We start from the raw sequence: 15,241 nt of genomic DNA on the forward strand, positions 1-15,241 counted from the left end.
TCTTAAAAGTTTAGAATATAAAAGACTCCCTGATGTAAGAAATATAATGCATAGGCGCCCACGAATTACTTGAAAGTGTTTTTTGATTACGCAATACATTCGATTGGGATATGAAAACTACAAAAATTATGATACATCACTGAAACAGAAAAATAGGAAAGAAAACCATCATACGTACGTACAAACTCAAAGTCGCACAAGTCTATATACTATCGAAGCATGCCATTACTGTTGATGAGGAAAAGGATAGGTTCCTAATACATAAGAACAAAAAGAGCATTTCAATGTTAAAACGAATGGGGAAAAACATGATATGCACTCCTAATCTATATGAAGGGTAGGTCTGATCTTAGTGATAGTCATGATGAGGATTAAGATATCGGTTATTATTTTAATCACGCTATATTTCCAAATCACAACTCAACAGATGCAAGAACGAGATGATGAAGTAATGGTATCAGGAAGCAAAAAAACGATAAAGGAATTAATCAATGTATATTTCCCTGAATTCATCTCTATATCAAATAAATCATGTATTGAAGAAGCCATATCATATGATGGATTTTTATCCCGATGTATCCATGGTGATGATATGAGTTTGATTTCTGATACTCATAAGATGATTGTTTCGATTAAATTGACTATATGTGAATTTGAGAATTCTGCTTCTATAAGAATCTTACAACCATGTCTGTATCATATTTCGGATGAACGTAACAGTAAGAGTGAGTATCAGGATAGATATGTTCAATTCATGGATTGTATGGTTGGTAATTCTAATGAATTTTGGACTAGTTATAGTGGATATTATCAACGATTGAATTCATTATGTTTTGAGAATGAAGAATTTTATAATAAGGAACGATTTTTCAATATGATTAATAATGTCACTAATTTTTTTGAAGATTTTAATTATGAGATGCATGAAATGAATGAAGATTTCAATGTTAAGAATTTTAATAGGATGCAAGAATATGTTGATGATATATTTGATGGATTTGTTGATTTACAAATGAAACAGAATTCTGTATTAGAGGATGATTTTAATAAATTTCGTAATCAAATGAATGAGAATTTGAATAAGAATGATTTAGAATATCAATTGCGTCTTTCAAAACGAGAAATGGAATTGAGAGATTATTTTCTCAAGGTGAATGATATAATCAAAGATATTTCTAGTAGTATAACTCGAGAGAAACTAGATATTAAAGATGAGATTCAAAGTTTCAAAAATCAAATAATAGCGAATGCATCAAATGAAATGGTTAGTTATGAAATAGAGAAGAATTTAGAGAATGAAAAGAAATTACAAGAAGTACTACTGACTACTTCTGAGGGGTTAGTTATGATCAATGAATTGGTCAATGATACCGTACGAAATTTCCAAGGTCAATTGTCTGGAGAACTAATAGAGTCGATCACGTCAAGCATTGAATTGGAGCTAATGCCCAGCATAATACATTTTAAGCAAATTATGCTAAAGGAAATGAGTATGATGACAAGTATTTTAAATGATGAAATGAAACATTGGAATTATGAAATTACGAATAATTTTGAAAATATTAATATGCGTATTATCGACACTATGGAGAAGATTAATGATTTGGATTCCCGATTAAATAAGTTTATTAAGGCATTGAATGGACTATTTGCCAGTTTTACTAAGTTGTTGCAATTGGTTAAATTAATGTGGGCATATAAGATTATAATGATTTTAGTATTCCTGATAATCTCGCAAAGAACCATATGGCGAAGAGTTCTGATAAAGACCCTTACACTTCCTAAAATGTTTATACGATTGTTGCGTTTAATGTTGAAATGGTTGATGTTGATTGTTGTAATAATCTTTGGATCTCAATTTGGTAAATTTATAATAGCAAGCTTTATATAAAAAAATAATAACTTCTTGTTAAGCAAGATACGTTTAATTTTCTTTGTTTTTGAGGTGTTAAATTTCAGAATAAAAATATCTCGACATATACGAGGGTGTTAAGGCCTCATTCAGACAGGGATAACTGTTAATATAAAAATTTATAAAAATATTTCTCATCATTTTAAACGCAACAAAAACAAAAACAAAAACAAAATTATGAACGCAAGGCTAGGCAAAGCTAAAGAAACCGTCACTTGTAAACCCTTTCACAAGTGAATTTTCATATGACAAAGTAGTACCCTAGCTAGCCTACCATTCATCACTTGCATCAGTATCCGTATCGATATTAACTCTAAATACTAATAAGGAATATATAAAAAAATAAATATAGTAGTTGATACTGTAGTTGTTTATTTCGTTCCATTTTGCCACTTTATATACAAAAGTTATGATAGCGCGCTCTACAAAAAAAAAAAAAAATCACTTGCAGTGGGCGGGTAACCCTGGGGTAAGGTTTGGAAATTTTTTAGTCGGTTAGGGCTTCTTCAGGTTGAATTCCTCCGGGTAACACTTGTCTGGGTGAAAAGTTTTCCAAAAAGTGAAAAATGTATGGGATGGGAAGAGATGAGATGAGCTGAAATGAAATAAAGGTGAGATGAGACTAGCGTATGGGATAGAGAGATAGGCCAGAGAAGCAGTCAGAGAGAGTAGAGCAGACCCATATATTAGTATTCACTTCTGCAAATTGTTCAAAGTAATAACATAATTGGATTTAACAAACTCAAAGGAACGCAGAAAAATATACACACAGACACAGAAGAAAATGAGCAACTCACTAGAAGAGAGACTTCGAGCAAATTCAAGTGCATTCGATGGATTATTATCTTTAATACCAGCAAAATATTATTACGATGAATCCACTCAAGATCAATGGAAATCAAAGAAGAAATCAAAGGCACAATCGCATCAAGACAAAGTAAAGAAGTTGAATCCAATGGAAATTAATGATGATAATTCTTCTGCTTTGCAAGTCAAAAATAAGAAACAAGCAAATGCTAAACCTGTAGTGTTTCCTGGTTCGAAGAAACCTACTCAAGAGAATGTAAGTGTAGATGAATCACTAGACAATGACGAAGAACTCGAAGAACAAGAAGTTCTCGAACACCAAGCAAATGAGGAGGAAGAAGAAGAAGAAGAAGAAGAAGAAGAAGAGGATATTAAACTTATATTTGATGATGAAGGTAATGAAATCAAATCCTCCCAAGAAGCAGAAGACGACGAAGAAACTACAGTAGAAACTAGAGAAGATAAAGAAAATCCAAAGAATAAAAACGAGGATGATTTAAAGAAACAACAAAAATTGAATGAGTTGAGATTAAAATTACAATCCAAAATTCAAGATCTAAAGAAAAAGAGGAAAGCCGTCGGAACAAAGATTGATGGTGCTCCAAATTCAAGAGATGATATCTTAAACCAAAGGAAAAGAAAATTAGAATTAAAGAAAAGTCGTAAAGAACAACAACTTCAACAAGAGGATGCAGAATCTGATTCATCCTCTGATTCTGATTTATCTGATAATGATATGATTGATGATCCTTCTCGGAAGAAACAGAAAAAGAATACTGACGATATTTCAACAAAAGATATTATGTTTCAAAACATTATGTTCGATGATGGTGCCAAGACTACATCTGATTTACAAAGGTTAAGGAACAGTAAAGATAATAAAAAATTGAAAGGACCATCGAATAATGATATTAAATCACATTTGAAAATTTTAGAAAAGAAAAAATCTAAAATCAATGAAATGGATGAGTTGGATCAGATTAAAATGAATGAAAAATTGAAATGGCAAAAGGCAATGTCATTAGTTGAAGGTGTAAAATTGAAAGATGATGAGAAATTATTGAAAAAATCTTTAAAGAGGAAGGAAGTTCAAAAAAGAAAATCAGCAAATCAATGGAATGAAAGGAAAAGAGTAGTAGCACAAAATAAAAATGAAAAAATTAAAAGAAGAGAAGAAAATTTGAGAATTAGAAAAGAAAATAAGGGTTTGAAAAGGAATAAGAAACAAAAAATGTTGAAGAAATTCTCAATCAATAAGAATGGGAAACAATTGAAACAAATGAGGAGAGAAAAAGAAAAGAATAGTAATAAAGATAACAACAATAATAGTGGTAAAAGAGCAGGCTTTGAAGGTAGAATGAAATCAAATAAAAGATAAGTAATGATTTTTTCTCTCACTAATTTTTACAACAACAAATAATAAAAAATCATTTATTCGTCATTATTACGCTACTTTTAAAACATTACAAAATAGTTCCCATGTAGTAATTTACTGCAGTAATACACATCATCTAATAAATCCATTTTGATATACCCAACGGTAAGATCTTCACTCATTTACGTAGTCAATAGTCTATAGATATACCAAAAACAACTACATATTTTCTCAAAAAAAGAAAAAGAAAAAATACAAAATTATAAAGATACAATAGCAAGGAATCTACATAAAGAGAAGAACAATGGAAAAGCAATATCCTTTCCAACCTTTTCGACATTATCTTATCACTGTCGTTACAATATTGTAGAATATTTAATTAAAACATTAATATAAACAATATGAGTTTTGATAGCGCCTGTGAAGTGATATAAATAAGAATTTCAGATCTTAAGATATCAAGAACTATAAACAGCATAACGAATAGAGAACTCACTCTTGTTCTTGACAAGACATATGTTACCAAGGAAAAAGTATATCAAGACTAAATGATCTGAAGAAATTCCTGATGTATCTTTCCTCGATCCCTCTGAGACCGTCTTACCTCCCATTTTGTTACATTTCATCCCGTTTTCTCCCCACCGTCCTCCTACATAGGAACATCAGATATATTCATTATTCCTACAGAAGCAAAAAGCTAGATACAAATATAGATACAAAGCTACCTCATGACCTTAAACCACTGCAAGATCCAAATGAAATAATCAAAACATTGAAACAAACACATGGATTTAGTGATATAAATGATGCAAGTCCCATAGAAGAAACATTCTTACAATATTTAACATTCCTTAATAAAGGTTTCCAAAAAAGTGATCAGAATTTAAGACTCTTAAAGGAAAATTTAAAATCAACCGGTAATAACAATAATGAAAAATTCAATTTGATATTCAGTTATCTTTTAACTGAGAGTACCTTGGAACTTCAAAGATTTAAACAATTGGGACCCGAAGGATTGAAATCAATTAAACAACAACAGCAACAACAAAGTAATGATGAGGATGAAAATAGTGTAGTGAAAAATGAAAAGGATTTAGAATTACGTATAATGAATGAGATATTTAGTACTTTGACAGAAAAGAACAAAGAAAATGAAGTATATCTTCATAATGTCGATTTCCTTTTCAAAATTTTAACTGAATTGAACTCAACGATAACGGAAGATAAGGGGTTTGAGCATGGATTATCCATTGAACAATTTGTCGAAGCTTTTGAAATTTCAAAATTGATCCCTATTGAAGGTAGAAAATCAAGAGGCATTTTCTTGTCAGGTAATTTGATTTATTCCACTAAAAAGGTTAGAATGGATCCAATTAACGAATCGTTATATATAGATTCATTGTTGAAATATAGGTTATTTAAAAAGGCCTTCCAATTATATGATTCAAGGAAAGATAAAGTAAATGAACGGTGGTGGAATGAACTGGGGATGATGATATTATTACGTTCGAATCATTTGGCTTCTTTTAAGTCGCTTTTACAAACGACTGATGAACAATTTAATGTGTTTCCTTATTTAAGCCCTCGAGTATTAAAATTAGCAATACGGAAATATTTGGCTATAAATGATCACTCGATGTTAAAACAACTAATAGATAGATTCTTACTGATCGTAGACACCTACGGTATTGAAAAAAGCAACAGTTACATGGAATCATCTGCTCTAATGAAAACTTTTCAAGAAGAAAATGAAGCATCAGCATATTTAAACGAACAAGAATCTTATACAACTTTAGATTTTGCTTCAATAATTGAAAGTTTACTTTATAATAAGCGAATAAACTTTGCATCGAAATTAAGTTCAAGATTCGTTGAATTACCGCAAGTAATTAATAATGACGATCATCTAAAAGAGTTTCTAACAGTAACTAAATTGAATTTATTGAAGGATTTTCACAGCTTAAAAACATTCATTGAACCACATATGTCCAACGCTAAAAGGAATCTGGGAACTTTGCAAGAGGTTTTCAATGATATAATCAAAGGATCTAGAAATGAGTCATCTCCAGGGAACGAATTATTATTCGATAATATAAACTCTTTAGTATCCACTCCTTTATTAACCAATTTGGCACACGAATTCATATATAATGAAATAGCATCAACATCAACACGAAATCAAGATGAAGACCCAATGACAAATTCTAAAAGATTTTATGGGCTTATAAAAGTTCTACTTGTATCAGGGAAAGAAAAGACAGCTTTAAAAGTATTACGGAAAATGGAAGAAGCACGTCAACTTATGAACAAAAAGGAGGGGAATGAAACAGCCAATGAATTTTACCCCGAAGTTAACGCTCATCATTATGCTGAATTTATTGCACACTATACTATCCTTCTAAAAGCTTCTAAGATTAATAATGCATCCAAATTGAAAATATATGAACACAAAGTGGAAAATATTCTCAATAAGATGAGTAAAGAAAATATAGGGATGAATGCAACATTCTTATCAAAATTGTTGATATTTTATAGAACTACTTTCAATCTTAATAAATCTTTTGAAATCATTAATCAAATTCTCGATTCTAAAGATATTGAACAAAGATTACCCGATGTTTCAAGAACAAATTTCTATCAAAGTAGAACAATAACTAAGAAATTATATTTGGAAATTTGGAACTGCTATTACCTTTATAATAAGATTTTCCACGATGAAATCGGTAGAATTAAAAAGACTTCAAATTATGTGGCCTGGAAAAATCATTCTAAAAAGATCAAAATGGAAACAAATATCCATCCCAAATTCAATTCTAGATGGCTTCTTAAGACAATGTTAGAACAAGATAATATCCTTCCCGATGATAAATTCTTCCATTTGATTATCGCAACTTTTATCAGAGAAAGATGCTGGACCGTATTGCCAAGTGTATTGATACTTATGAACAAACGTTATAATATCAAAATTACCACATCCTTAGGTCAGTATATCAATCAAGGTATTAAAAAAGAATATATTCTTTCTGAAACAGATAAACTGAACCAACACCATCAATATATAGAAGGCACAACCAATATTATTAGTACAGATGATAACAAATTTAAAGCAAAACAAACGATCACTAAAATGGTTAACAATGGAGAAATTTTGAAGAAAGTTCCAATCGGAGAAAGTCTTGAGCTATTAGTATGTGAACTATTAAAACTATTACAATTCAAAAATCACAATAGTTCGCCATTGAATGAGGTGCTAGAAGTGGCTAACGAATTAGCGGTTGATAACGTCATTATACAAAACATTATCGACAAGATAAAACACTAGGAAGTTAGATTGTATTATTATTATTATTATTATTGATTTATAGATTATTCCTGTTCATAAAATATAGGACAAAACGAACGATTACTTGTATATATTATATTCACCTTCTTCACCTTGATTTGCTTCTTTCCCTCTACTTCTTACCTAATTTCAGCCATTTAGGAACTTTATTAAGACTTTTCCCATTTCCGGTTTTCTTAGAGGTCGATCCATCCGTGGTGGCCGTTGATTTCTCCTTATTAATAGTTTTCTTTGCATCTTCATCAGCTTTACCAGTTCTATCGATTTTAACATCTTCAGCTTCACTCAAATCCTTGGCATTCTTCAGTATTTCATTCTTCAAGAACGGCCCTTGATCATTTGTTGTCGATTCAAACAATAATAATGTCTTGGATCCAAAATTCAAGCCATCGACTAATTTCAATTCATTTGGAGGTAGAATTTGGAAAGGATGGGGTAAATTTAAAGTAAAACTTTGATTTGGATCTTCCAACCCCTGTGAGACAACAGTATAAACATCTTGCATAGTTTCTTGAGGTCTAAAATTCACTTCTATACATGATCTATCAGGGAATCTAACCCTTATAGAACATTGACGTATTTTAATTTTCTTCTGTTGTAATTGTTGCTGTTGTTGTTCTCTTAGTCGTTTCGTCAATAGTGGACCATTTGATGTGCCAGCTTGTTTCGATAGAATGTTTTGGAACTTTCTTGCATGTTCCAAAGTCATTTCATATGTAACCTCATCTTCTTCCTCTGCATTGATTTGATTCAGAATCGGTGTGGAGGGTGGTAAATATGCGTTGATTCTATGTATCTGCGGTAAGCTGCTGCTGCTTCTGGGTTCTGGAGTTTGAACTGATTCATCATCATCATCATCATCATCATCATCATCATCATCATCATCATCATCATCATCATCATCATCATCATCATTATTATTATTATCCTCCTCTTCTTGTTTTTCTAACTCTTGTTGTTGAATACCCTCCGTCTTTCCTTCTTCATCAACCTTCTCTACTACCTTCTTCTCCTCTTCTTCTTGTCTTATGGAATTCCTTTTTGATTGGGATGCCAAAGTAATTCTAATTGAACTTGAATCATCCACACCAATATCCTCCAAAGTAGTATTATCATCCAACTCATCATATAAATACATCTTAGCAAATATTTGTAATTTAGAGCCTTCAAAGCTAACACCCAAGTTCAATTGATCCAACACTTCAATGACTTTCCCTTTAGCTCTAACATCAGCAATGACAGAATTGTAACCAGGGATATGGAATCGTATCTTAATCAACTCACCAAGTTCATTAGCGTTTTTAGAGACCTCCTCCTTTGTCAAAATTAGATTGACACCATTAGGGAAGTTCAAGAACCTGAATGGTAAATCCAAAGGAACTTTCTTCTTATCATGCATAAGAACCCATCTTATCGTTGATTCATTAGCTGGTAATTTAAAATGTGTTATAGCTTGTTGTAACGATCCCTTTAAACTTGTATTAGCAGCCACATGGACTTGAAACTTGTTAAAGTTGTAATGGATTGTGATGGAGGACATATATATATATATATAATTGAGTGATGTAGCACTTAGCCTTCTTCTTCTTTGATGTTTTCTTATCTATCAGGGGTTCATCCCATTGTAATTGTTCATTGTTCTTTCCCTTTATAGTTTTCCTTAAGATATATTTTCCATTTTTATATACAGATTCCAATCCCTGCATGAAGAAGAAGAAGAAGAAATAGAAAAAGCTGACGACTACGGTTTAAAACAGCAAATATCACTGAAGAAGAATATTTTATTAGCTATTTATATTCGTTACATTTACATTGTTGACTGAAAATAATAAAGTAGAAAAACGAATATTACCTTAGGGGATCCCATTAGTTCGATGGACGATTGATATATTATACTATAAAAAGCTACTAAAAAATGTTACCTGAACCATCAATACGATTACGAGAAGCGATCATAGAAGGGAATCTTTTAATAGTAAAACGACTACTACATCGATATCCAGATTTATTGACTAATATAGATCCCACAAATGGATGGAGTTCATTACATTATGCATCGTACCATGGTAGGTACCTGATATGCGTTTATCTTATACAACTGGGTCATGATAAATTTGAATTAATAAGGACGTTTAAAAACAATACATGTGTTCATTTATCATTAATAAATGGTCATGAACAAACAACACATTTACTTCTACAACACTTCCCACAGTTTATGAATGCCAAGGGCGATCATGGTTGGACACCTGTCCATATTGCTTGTATGCATGATCATTATCAATGTTTGAGTCTTCTTATAGGAGTAGGTGCCGATGTCTTATTAACTGATGATAATGGAGAGACTCCTCTGCATATATGTTTAGAATATGGAAGTGTTCAATGTATGAGACTACTGGTAAAGGAAACAAATTTAATTAATGATAATGTTAAAGATATGAACAATTTTAAGCCAAGTGATGTTGTTGAGACATTTGAATTGGGGAAATTATACAATAAAGTTCTTAAGGAAGAGCAACAACAAACATCAGATTTATCAACAACAAAGAAGAATACTTTGCAATCATTTAAGACACCTACCTTACCTGCGACTAAAACATTCGATAATGGACCTTCACCTGTATTTTCTATGCATTCTCCATACTCTTCTTCTTTTTCACTTGGAAATTCTAATATTCCTCCATTGCCCAACATCTCAATGAGTAGAAGAACATCCTTAGCTGCCACAACAGCATTATTTACACCAAGAGGTGCCTCAAGGAAATCATCCTCATCGAATGTTAGTACCAATTCTGCCCTCGGGAATACAAATAAAAATGGTCTATTGATAGAGACAACTCCAAAACTGGCACCTAACAATAACAATAATAATAATAATAATAATAACAATCAAAAATTATCATACGTATCAAATATGCCGAACTCGCCAATTTCAACAGTCCATAATAACAATAACAGTATGTTGGTAAATAAATATTTACTATCAAATTCTAGTGACGAATTACAACCATTACAATTGTCACCTATCCGTCAAAGAAGAATGACTGCTTCTGCAAACCCTGGAATGGAGAGTATTGACTCTTCATCAGCGTCTTCTTCATTAAGTGCGACGGTGGTACCTCTACCTGTACAACAGACAACAACAACAACAACAACAACAACACCAACAGCGAAAGAACATCGCCTATTTCCTCTTGGGTCAGGTACTACAAGAAGACTTTCATTATTAAATATTCCTATCTCAAAACTAAGAAACAATGTTAGTACATCATCTACTGAAGAGTAATGCATTGGTCTTACAAATTATTTATTTATTTATATATATATATATCTTGACCTAACTACCATTATCATAAAATGATAGAAGGATTTAACCAACTTTGCTTTTTTTTCTATTATTTTATTGTCCTTTTATTTGTATGATATATATATATATATGTGTGTGTATGTATATGTATATGTATAGATATGGAGATAATCGTTCCTTTTGGGTATTGCTTTCTATAGATTACAATGCGGTCATCTTAAATAATACCACTTTTCTTCAAATTTTGTTGAATTATTAAATCTGTCACTGCACTCAATACAAATTTCATGGTTTGTGGATCAGTAGCACATGTCCTCTTAACATATATTGGTTTGTTCGATCTATTAAGACTCAAAAAGATCTTTTCAAAATATTTTATACCAGCTTCACTATCACCGACACGTCCTTGATAATCTGGGAAATATTTTCTTATGGGCATCTTTTTAACTTTTTCATCAAATATATCAATCTTATTCAAGAATAAAATGAATGGAGTATCACGGAACCATTTAGAGTTCAATAATGTATCAAATAACATAATAGATTCATGCATTCTATTAACACGTTCGTCTTCGAATAACATTTGATCGTACTCACTCATGGCAAGAACAAATAGTACCGCAGTTATTCCTTGGAATGAATGAATCCATTTCTTTCTTTCAGATCTTTGTCCACCTGCATCTAACACTTTAAATTTAGAAGATCCAATATGAAATTCTGTTTCTGTAATACCTGTTGTCTTTATACGACCTTTTAAGATATCTTCATCTGAACAAACATAATTTGATTGAGCAAATTTTTCAATATTATCAAAGTAATATGCTGCTGATCCTTCCAATTGGAATTCATTGGCTCTGGCAAAACATTGTTTGATACCTTTATCTTTGGTCCAAAGTTCTTTGATAGCATGTGCGATTTGCTTTTTAGTGATTCTTGTAACTGAAGGTACCCTTGTTGATTTTTGGTTTTGTTGCTGTACATGTTTTGAATCTTTCTTGATAAACATTGTATCATTCCCACTTTCATTCAAATTTTTGGATATTTCTTGGAAATCAAGGTTATTATTACCGTCAACGTTGGCATTATCTTCTGTCAATTCTTCTTCCTCTTCTTCTTCGATATCAAGGTCATTAGGATTAGAGGATGAATTGGACATTTGCTTCCTTCTTTGTTCAATACCTTCTTCATCAAATGCCTTAGCTTGTCCTGTACTTTGAACACGTCTTTTCATTTCATACCTTTCAGAATATTTCAACACGTAGTCATTCAAGAAGTCAGAACCTCCGGCAGTACCAGCATCAATGAAATCCAAAGCCTTTACTCTCATCAATATCCTTTTCAACTGAAACAATTCACTCTTAGAGTCATCACAATTCAATGGGATCCCCAATTTTCTTGCTTGAATAATTAATATTTTCATTGATTGAATGGCATCAGCCCAAATGACTTGACTATATTGTAATCTTTCTTGATTTGTGAATCCACCTTGATGTAACAATTTCAATTGTTTCAAAACGGTTGATTTACCAGATTCACCTGCACCTAATAGTAATAACTTTATTTCATTTTTATCTCGTTGCTTTTCCATTTGTAATGATTGCTCAATGACATCATTGACTCTTTGATTTTGTAAGAACGGATCATTTTCATCTTCGATGATTTGTGTACTTGCTGAACAACCCATTTTTCTTCGCAGGTTTAGTTTATAATCTTTTTTGCTTCTTGTTTGTGATATCTGAGTGAGAGATGGATTGCAATTGATTCCTGAATATATGAAATTGATATTTGACAAATGTAATCTCGATCATTCAAGAAAATGGGAGTTGAATGATATAAAGAGTTGACATTTTTTAAGGAATCATAGTGACATTGTTGATAAAGATTTTGTGGATGCCTCGAGGTTAAAAGTAAAATATTACCAAAAAAAAAAAATAATTTTTGATGTAAAAATTAACACGCTCTAACAAAGGGCCGTACAAAAAATAGAGACTTTTTAAACGGCATAATATCTTAACGTTTCATCTTGAAACAAAAGTAGATACGAAAGTAATGCGTATTCATAGGATACTGATGATTCTTCATGCATGAAACTATAAGGTTTCCCCTAAATGTTAGAGATAGGAAGTACGTAAATCACACGTACTTGAGGTAATAATGTAGATGTATTTACAAGGTTTTTTTTAGTTTGTACAGTACGTACGTACGTACGTACATATGAATATTAAATTAATTGATGAAAAGTTTATTATTATTGTTCGAAGATACCTTCTTGTCCTTTTTCTTCTTCTTGCTCTTTGCGCCATTATTATCATTATTATTATTATTAGCAGCAGTAGTAGTAGTAGTAGTAGTAGTATTAAGCATACCATCAGAATAAAGAGTACGTATTTTCTTCGATTCATTACCAAGATAATCTTTCAATGAGAATTCATCACATTCAAGTAATAATTCCGGATCGAAAATGATTCCCTTTCTTGATTGTCTCCAGTTATCGACCCATGACATAGCCATTGAATTATCATTAATATTAGCCTTTCCCTTAAGCCTTTTCAAAACTTCATAAACGTTATTGGTCGGATTTTGAATGGATCCAGGGTAAAGCTCGTGAGAGTTTCTTTTCTTTCCCGTTAATTGTTGTTGTAAATTAATCAAATACAATAAATAATCAGCTTGTATTATCGGATCAATCAAATTGTCCTTAATACAGCCAGCTAGCGATAATGTCAACATTCTTTGACAATTATTTATTCTACCTGGTAATCCAACTCCTGGACTATCTACTATATATATTCCATGCATAGTGGAGGAAGATTTGTCATTAGAGATTCTAATGCATTCACTTATACTTCTCGTGACACCAGCTTGACCTCCTGTTTTCGCCACGACAGTATTTTTCTTTTCCTTGTCGTGGTGGTGGTGGTCCGTATCATTATGTGTGGCAAATGATCTTAATGAATTGGTTAGAGTAGATTTGCCTACGTTGGGCATACCAATGATCAAGATTCTGAATCCCATTGGTAATGGATTTTTTATAAATTTATTATTTTGCCAATTAATCAAGTCCATTAATGTTTTAATATCTTTGTTATGGTTACAATTCATTATTATGAATTTTTCATTTATTTCATTATGCCATTTAATTAATTTATCTAAATATTTTTTAGGATCTTGTGGTGAAGAAGATAAGAGATCTTTTTTTGTGTATATGATTAATTTTGATAAAGTAGATGATTTCTTTGTTCGTGATAATAAGGTATCAAATAATAAATTTCTTGTTGATAAGGGAGCTCTTATATCACGTAATTCTATTATCATATTTAATTGAGGTAGTAATTTTTGGAAATTTTTCAAAGCTTTCATTTGATGACCTTTAAAATCGGTCAATGTAATGTTATATTGAGGGAATTCATATCTTGGTACGAATGGTTGTTTGATATTATTATTATTATTATTATTATTAGTGTTGTTAGCTTTGAGATTAGAATCTGATGGTGAAACAGTTTGAATGTTAACTAATTGGGAAAGCCATCTCTGTCTATAAGAGAATGCAATGGTTTTCGGGAGGAAATGTTGCAATTTCGTAACATAGTTCATCGAGAGTGAATAAGTATAAAAATAGAAATATCGGTGTTTCTATTATTATTTAGTTACTTGAATAAAAGGTAGTATAGTGGCAGCTTTTTTGCTTCTCTCTGTGTATTGATCTAATATAGATATATATTTCAAATATCATCAGTTAACTATGATGGTGTTTCTTAAGACCGAGAGTAAAAATGTCAAATTAAAGTCAGCAATGATGATTTATCTAAACGTTAAATTATTATGCTGTAATATATAAAAAGAGCCCATAGTTCAACTATAATGCTTATATATAGTCATTTAATTTGTGATTGTATTAGATCTTATTGAAAGGTTATGTATGTACATGAGATTTAGTGATAATTGTGGCATATGCTATGTATTATGAGATATAAGTAGAAGTAACAGTAGAGAGTAGAAAGTAGGGTATTATGCTAAACAACTGTATGAATTGTATGATATGCCATCGAGGTAAGGGGATTCAGAATTTTCCAGCAGAATTAAACGTTTGACCCATCTTTTGCATATGTTCACCGACTTTAACGTTAGTTTCGAAATATTTGGCGACACATCTATCTAAACAGTTTGATTCTTCTTTGTTCAATTCACCATCAGTATATGATCGACTAATACATTTTTGATGACAATTATCGACCAATTTATTGAACATATCAGTGACTAGATCCAATTCAGTTTCAGCAGCTTGAATCTTTTGATCTGATGTTAATTGTGGTTGGCCACCTCCGAATCCGAAAAGCGACATATTATACTGTAAGTTGGTATTGTCTTATGTAGTCGATGTCGATAACACTTCAAGCTTCCTGCTCTCTCCTCATCTATCCATTCATCCATCTATCCATCCATCTAGGTATTAATTCTTCTTGTAACTCTTTCTTTGTTCTTGTTTCTTTGGTGGTT

General features: G+C 31.4%; 8 protein-coding genes across 8 annotated transcripts; 4 read left to right on the plus strand and 4 right to left on the minus strand.

Moving 5' to 3' along the window:
- Positions 1-361: 361 nt before the first annotated feature.
- Positions 362-1,891, plus strand: KAR5 (Kar5p; the record flags this gene model as incomplete). Its single annotated transcript, XM_003980062.1, has 1 exon — positions 362-1,891. One exon carries the CDS (start codon positions 362-364, stop codon positions 1,889-1,891), a length of 1,530 nt encoding a protein of 509 aa, XP_003980111.1.
- An 805-nt stretch (positions 1,892-2,696) lies between these two features.
- Positions 2,697-4,097, plus strand: NDAI0G04510 (ribosome biosynthesis protein RRP14; the record flags this gene model as incomplete). Its single annotated transcript, XM_003980063.1, has 1 exon — positions 2,697-4,097. One exon carries the CDS (start codon positions 2,697-2,699, stop codon positions 4,095-4,097), a length of 1,401 nt encoding a protein of 466 aa, XP_003980112.1.
- Positions 4,098-4,662: 565 nt separating this feature from the next.
- On the plus strand, positions 4,663-7,416 carry SOV1 (Sov1p; the record flags this gene model as incomplete). The annotated part of the gene is made up of 1 exon (XM_003980064.1): positions 4,663-7,416. The coding sequence occupies one exon, from the start codon at positions 4,663-4,665 to the stop codon at positions 7,414-7,416; it is 2,754 nt and encodes a 917-aa protein (XP_003980113.1).
- A 133-nt stretch (positions 7,417-7,549) lies between these two features.
- UBX4 (Ubx4p) lies at positions 7,550-8,977 on the minus strand (the record flags this gene model as incomplete). Its single annotated transcript, XM_003980065.1, has 1 exon — positions 7,550-8,977. The coding sequence occupies one exon, from the start codon at positions 8,975-8,977 to the stop codon at positions 7,550-7,552; it is 1,428 nt and encodes a 475-aa protein (XP_003980114.1).
- Positions 8,978-9,352: 375 nt separating this feature from the next.
- AVO2 (Avo2p) lies at positions 9,353-10,723 on the plus strand (the record flags this gene model as incomplete). The annotated part of the gene is made up of 1 exon (XM_003980066.1): positions 9,353-10,723. The coding sequence occupies one exon, from the start codon at positions 9,353-9,355 to the stop codon at positions 10,721-10,723; it is 1,371 nt and encodes a 456-aa protein (XP_003980115.1).
- A 238-nt stretch (positions 10,724-10,961) lies between these two features.
- GPA1 (guanine nucleotide-binding protein subunit alpha) lies at positions 10,962-12,428 on the minus strand (the record flags this gene model as incomplete). Its single annotated transcript, XM_003980067.1, has 1 exon — positions 10,962-12,428. One exon carries the CDS (start codon positions 12,426-12,428, stop codon positions 10,962-10,964), a length of 1,467 nt encoding a protein of 488 aa, XP_003980116.1.
- Positions 12,429-12,970: 542 nt separating this feature from the next.
- Positions 12,971-14,338, minus strand: MTG1 (putative GTPase MTG1; the record flags this gene model as incomplete). The annotated part of the gene is made up of 1 exon (XM_003980068.1): positions 12,971-14,338. The coding sequence occupies one exon, from the start codon at positions 14,336-14,338 to the stop codon at positions 12,971-12,973; it is 1,368 nt and encodes a 455-aa protein (XP_003980117.1).
- A 466-nt stretch (positions 14,339-14,804) lies between these two features.
- TIM10 (protein transporter TIM10) lies at positions 14,805-15,086 on the minus strand (the record flags this gene model as incomplete). The annotated part of the gene is made up of 1 exon (XM_003980069.1): positions 14,805-15,086. One exon carries the CDS (start codon positions 15,084-15,086, stop codon positions 14,805-14,807), a length of 282 nt encoding a protein of 93 aa, XP_003980118.1.
- Between the last annotated feature and the right edge of the window lie 155 nt (positions 15,087-15,241).

The sequence above is a fragment of the Naumovozyma dairenensis genome, chromosome 7 (assembly GCF_000227115.2).
Source record: "Naumovozyma dairenensis CBS 421 chromosome 7, complete genome".
NCBI lineage: Eukaryota > Fungi > Ascomycota > Saccharomycetes > Saccharomycetales > Saccharomycetaceae > Naumovozyma > Naumovozyma dairenensis.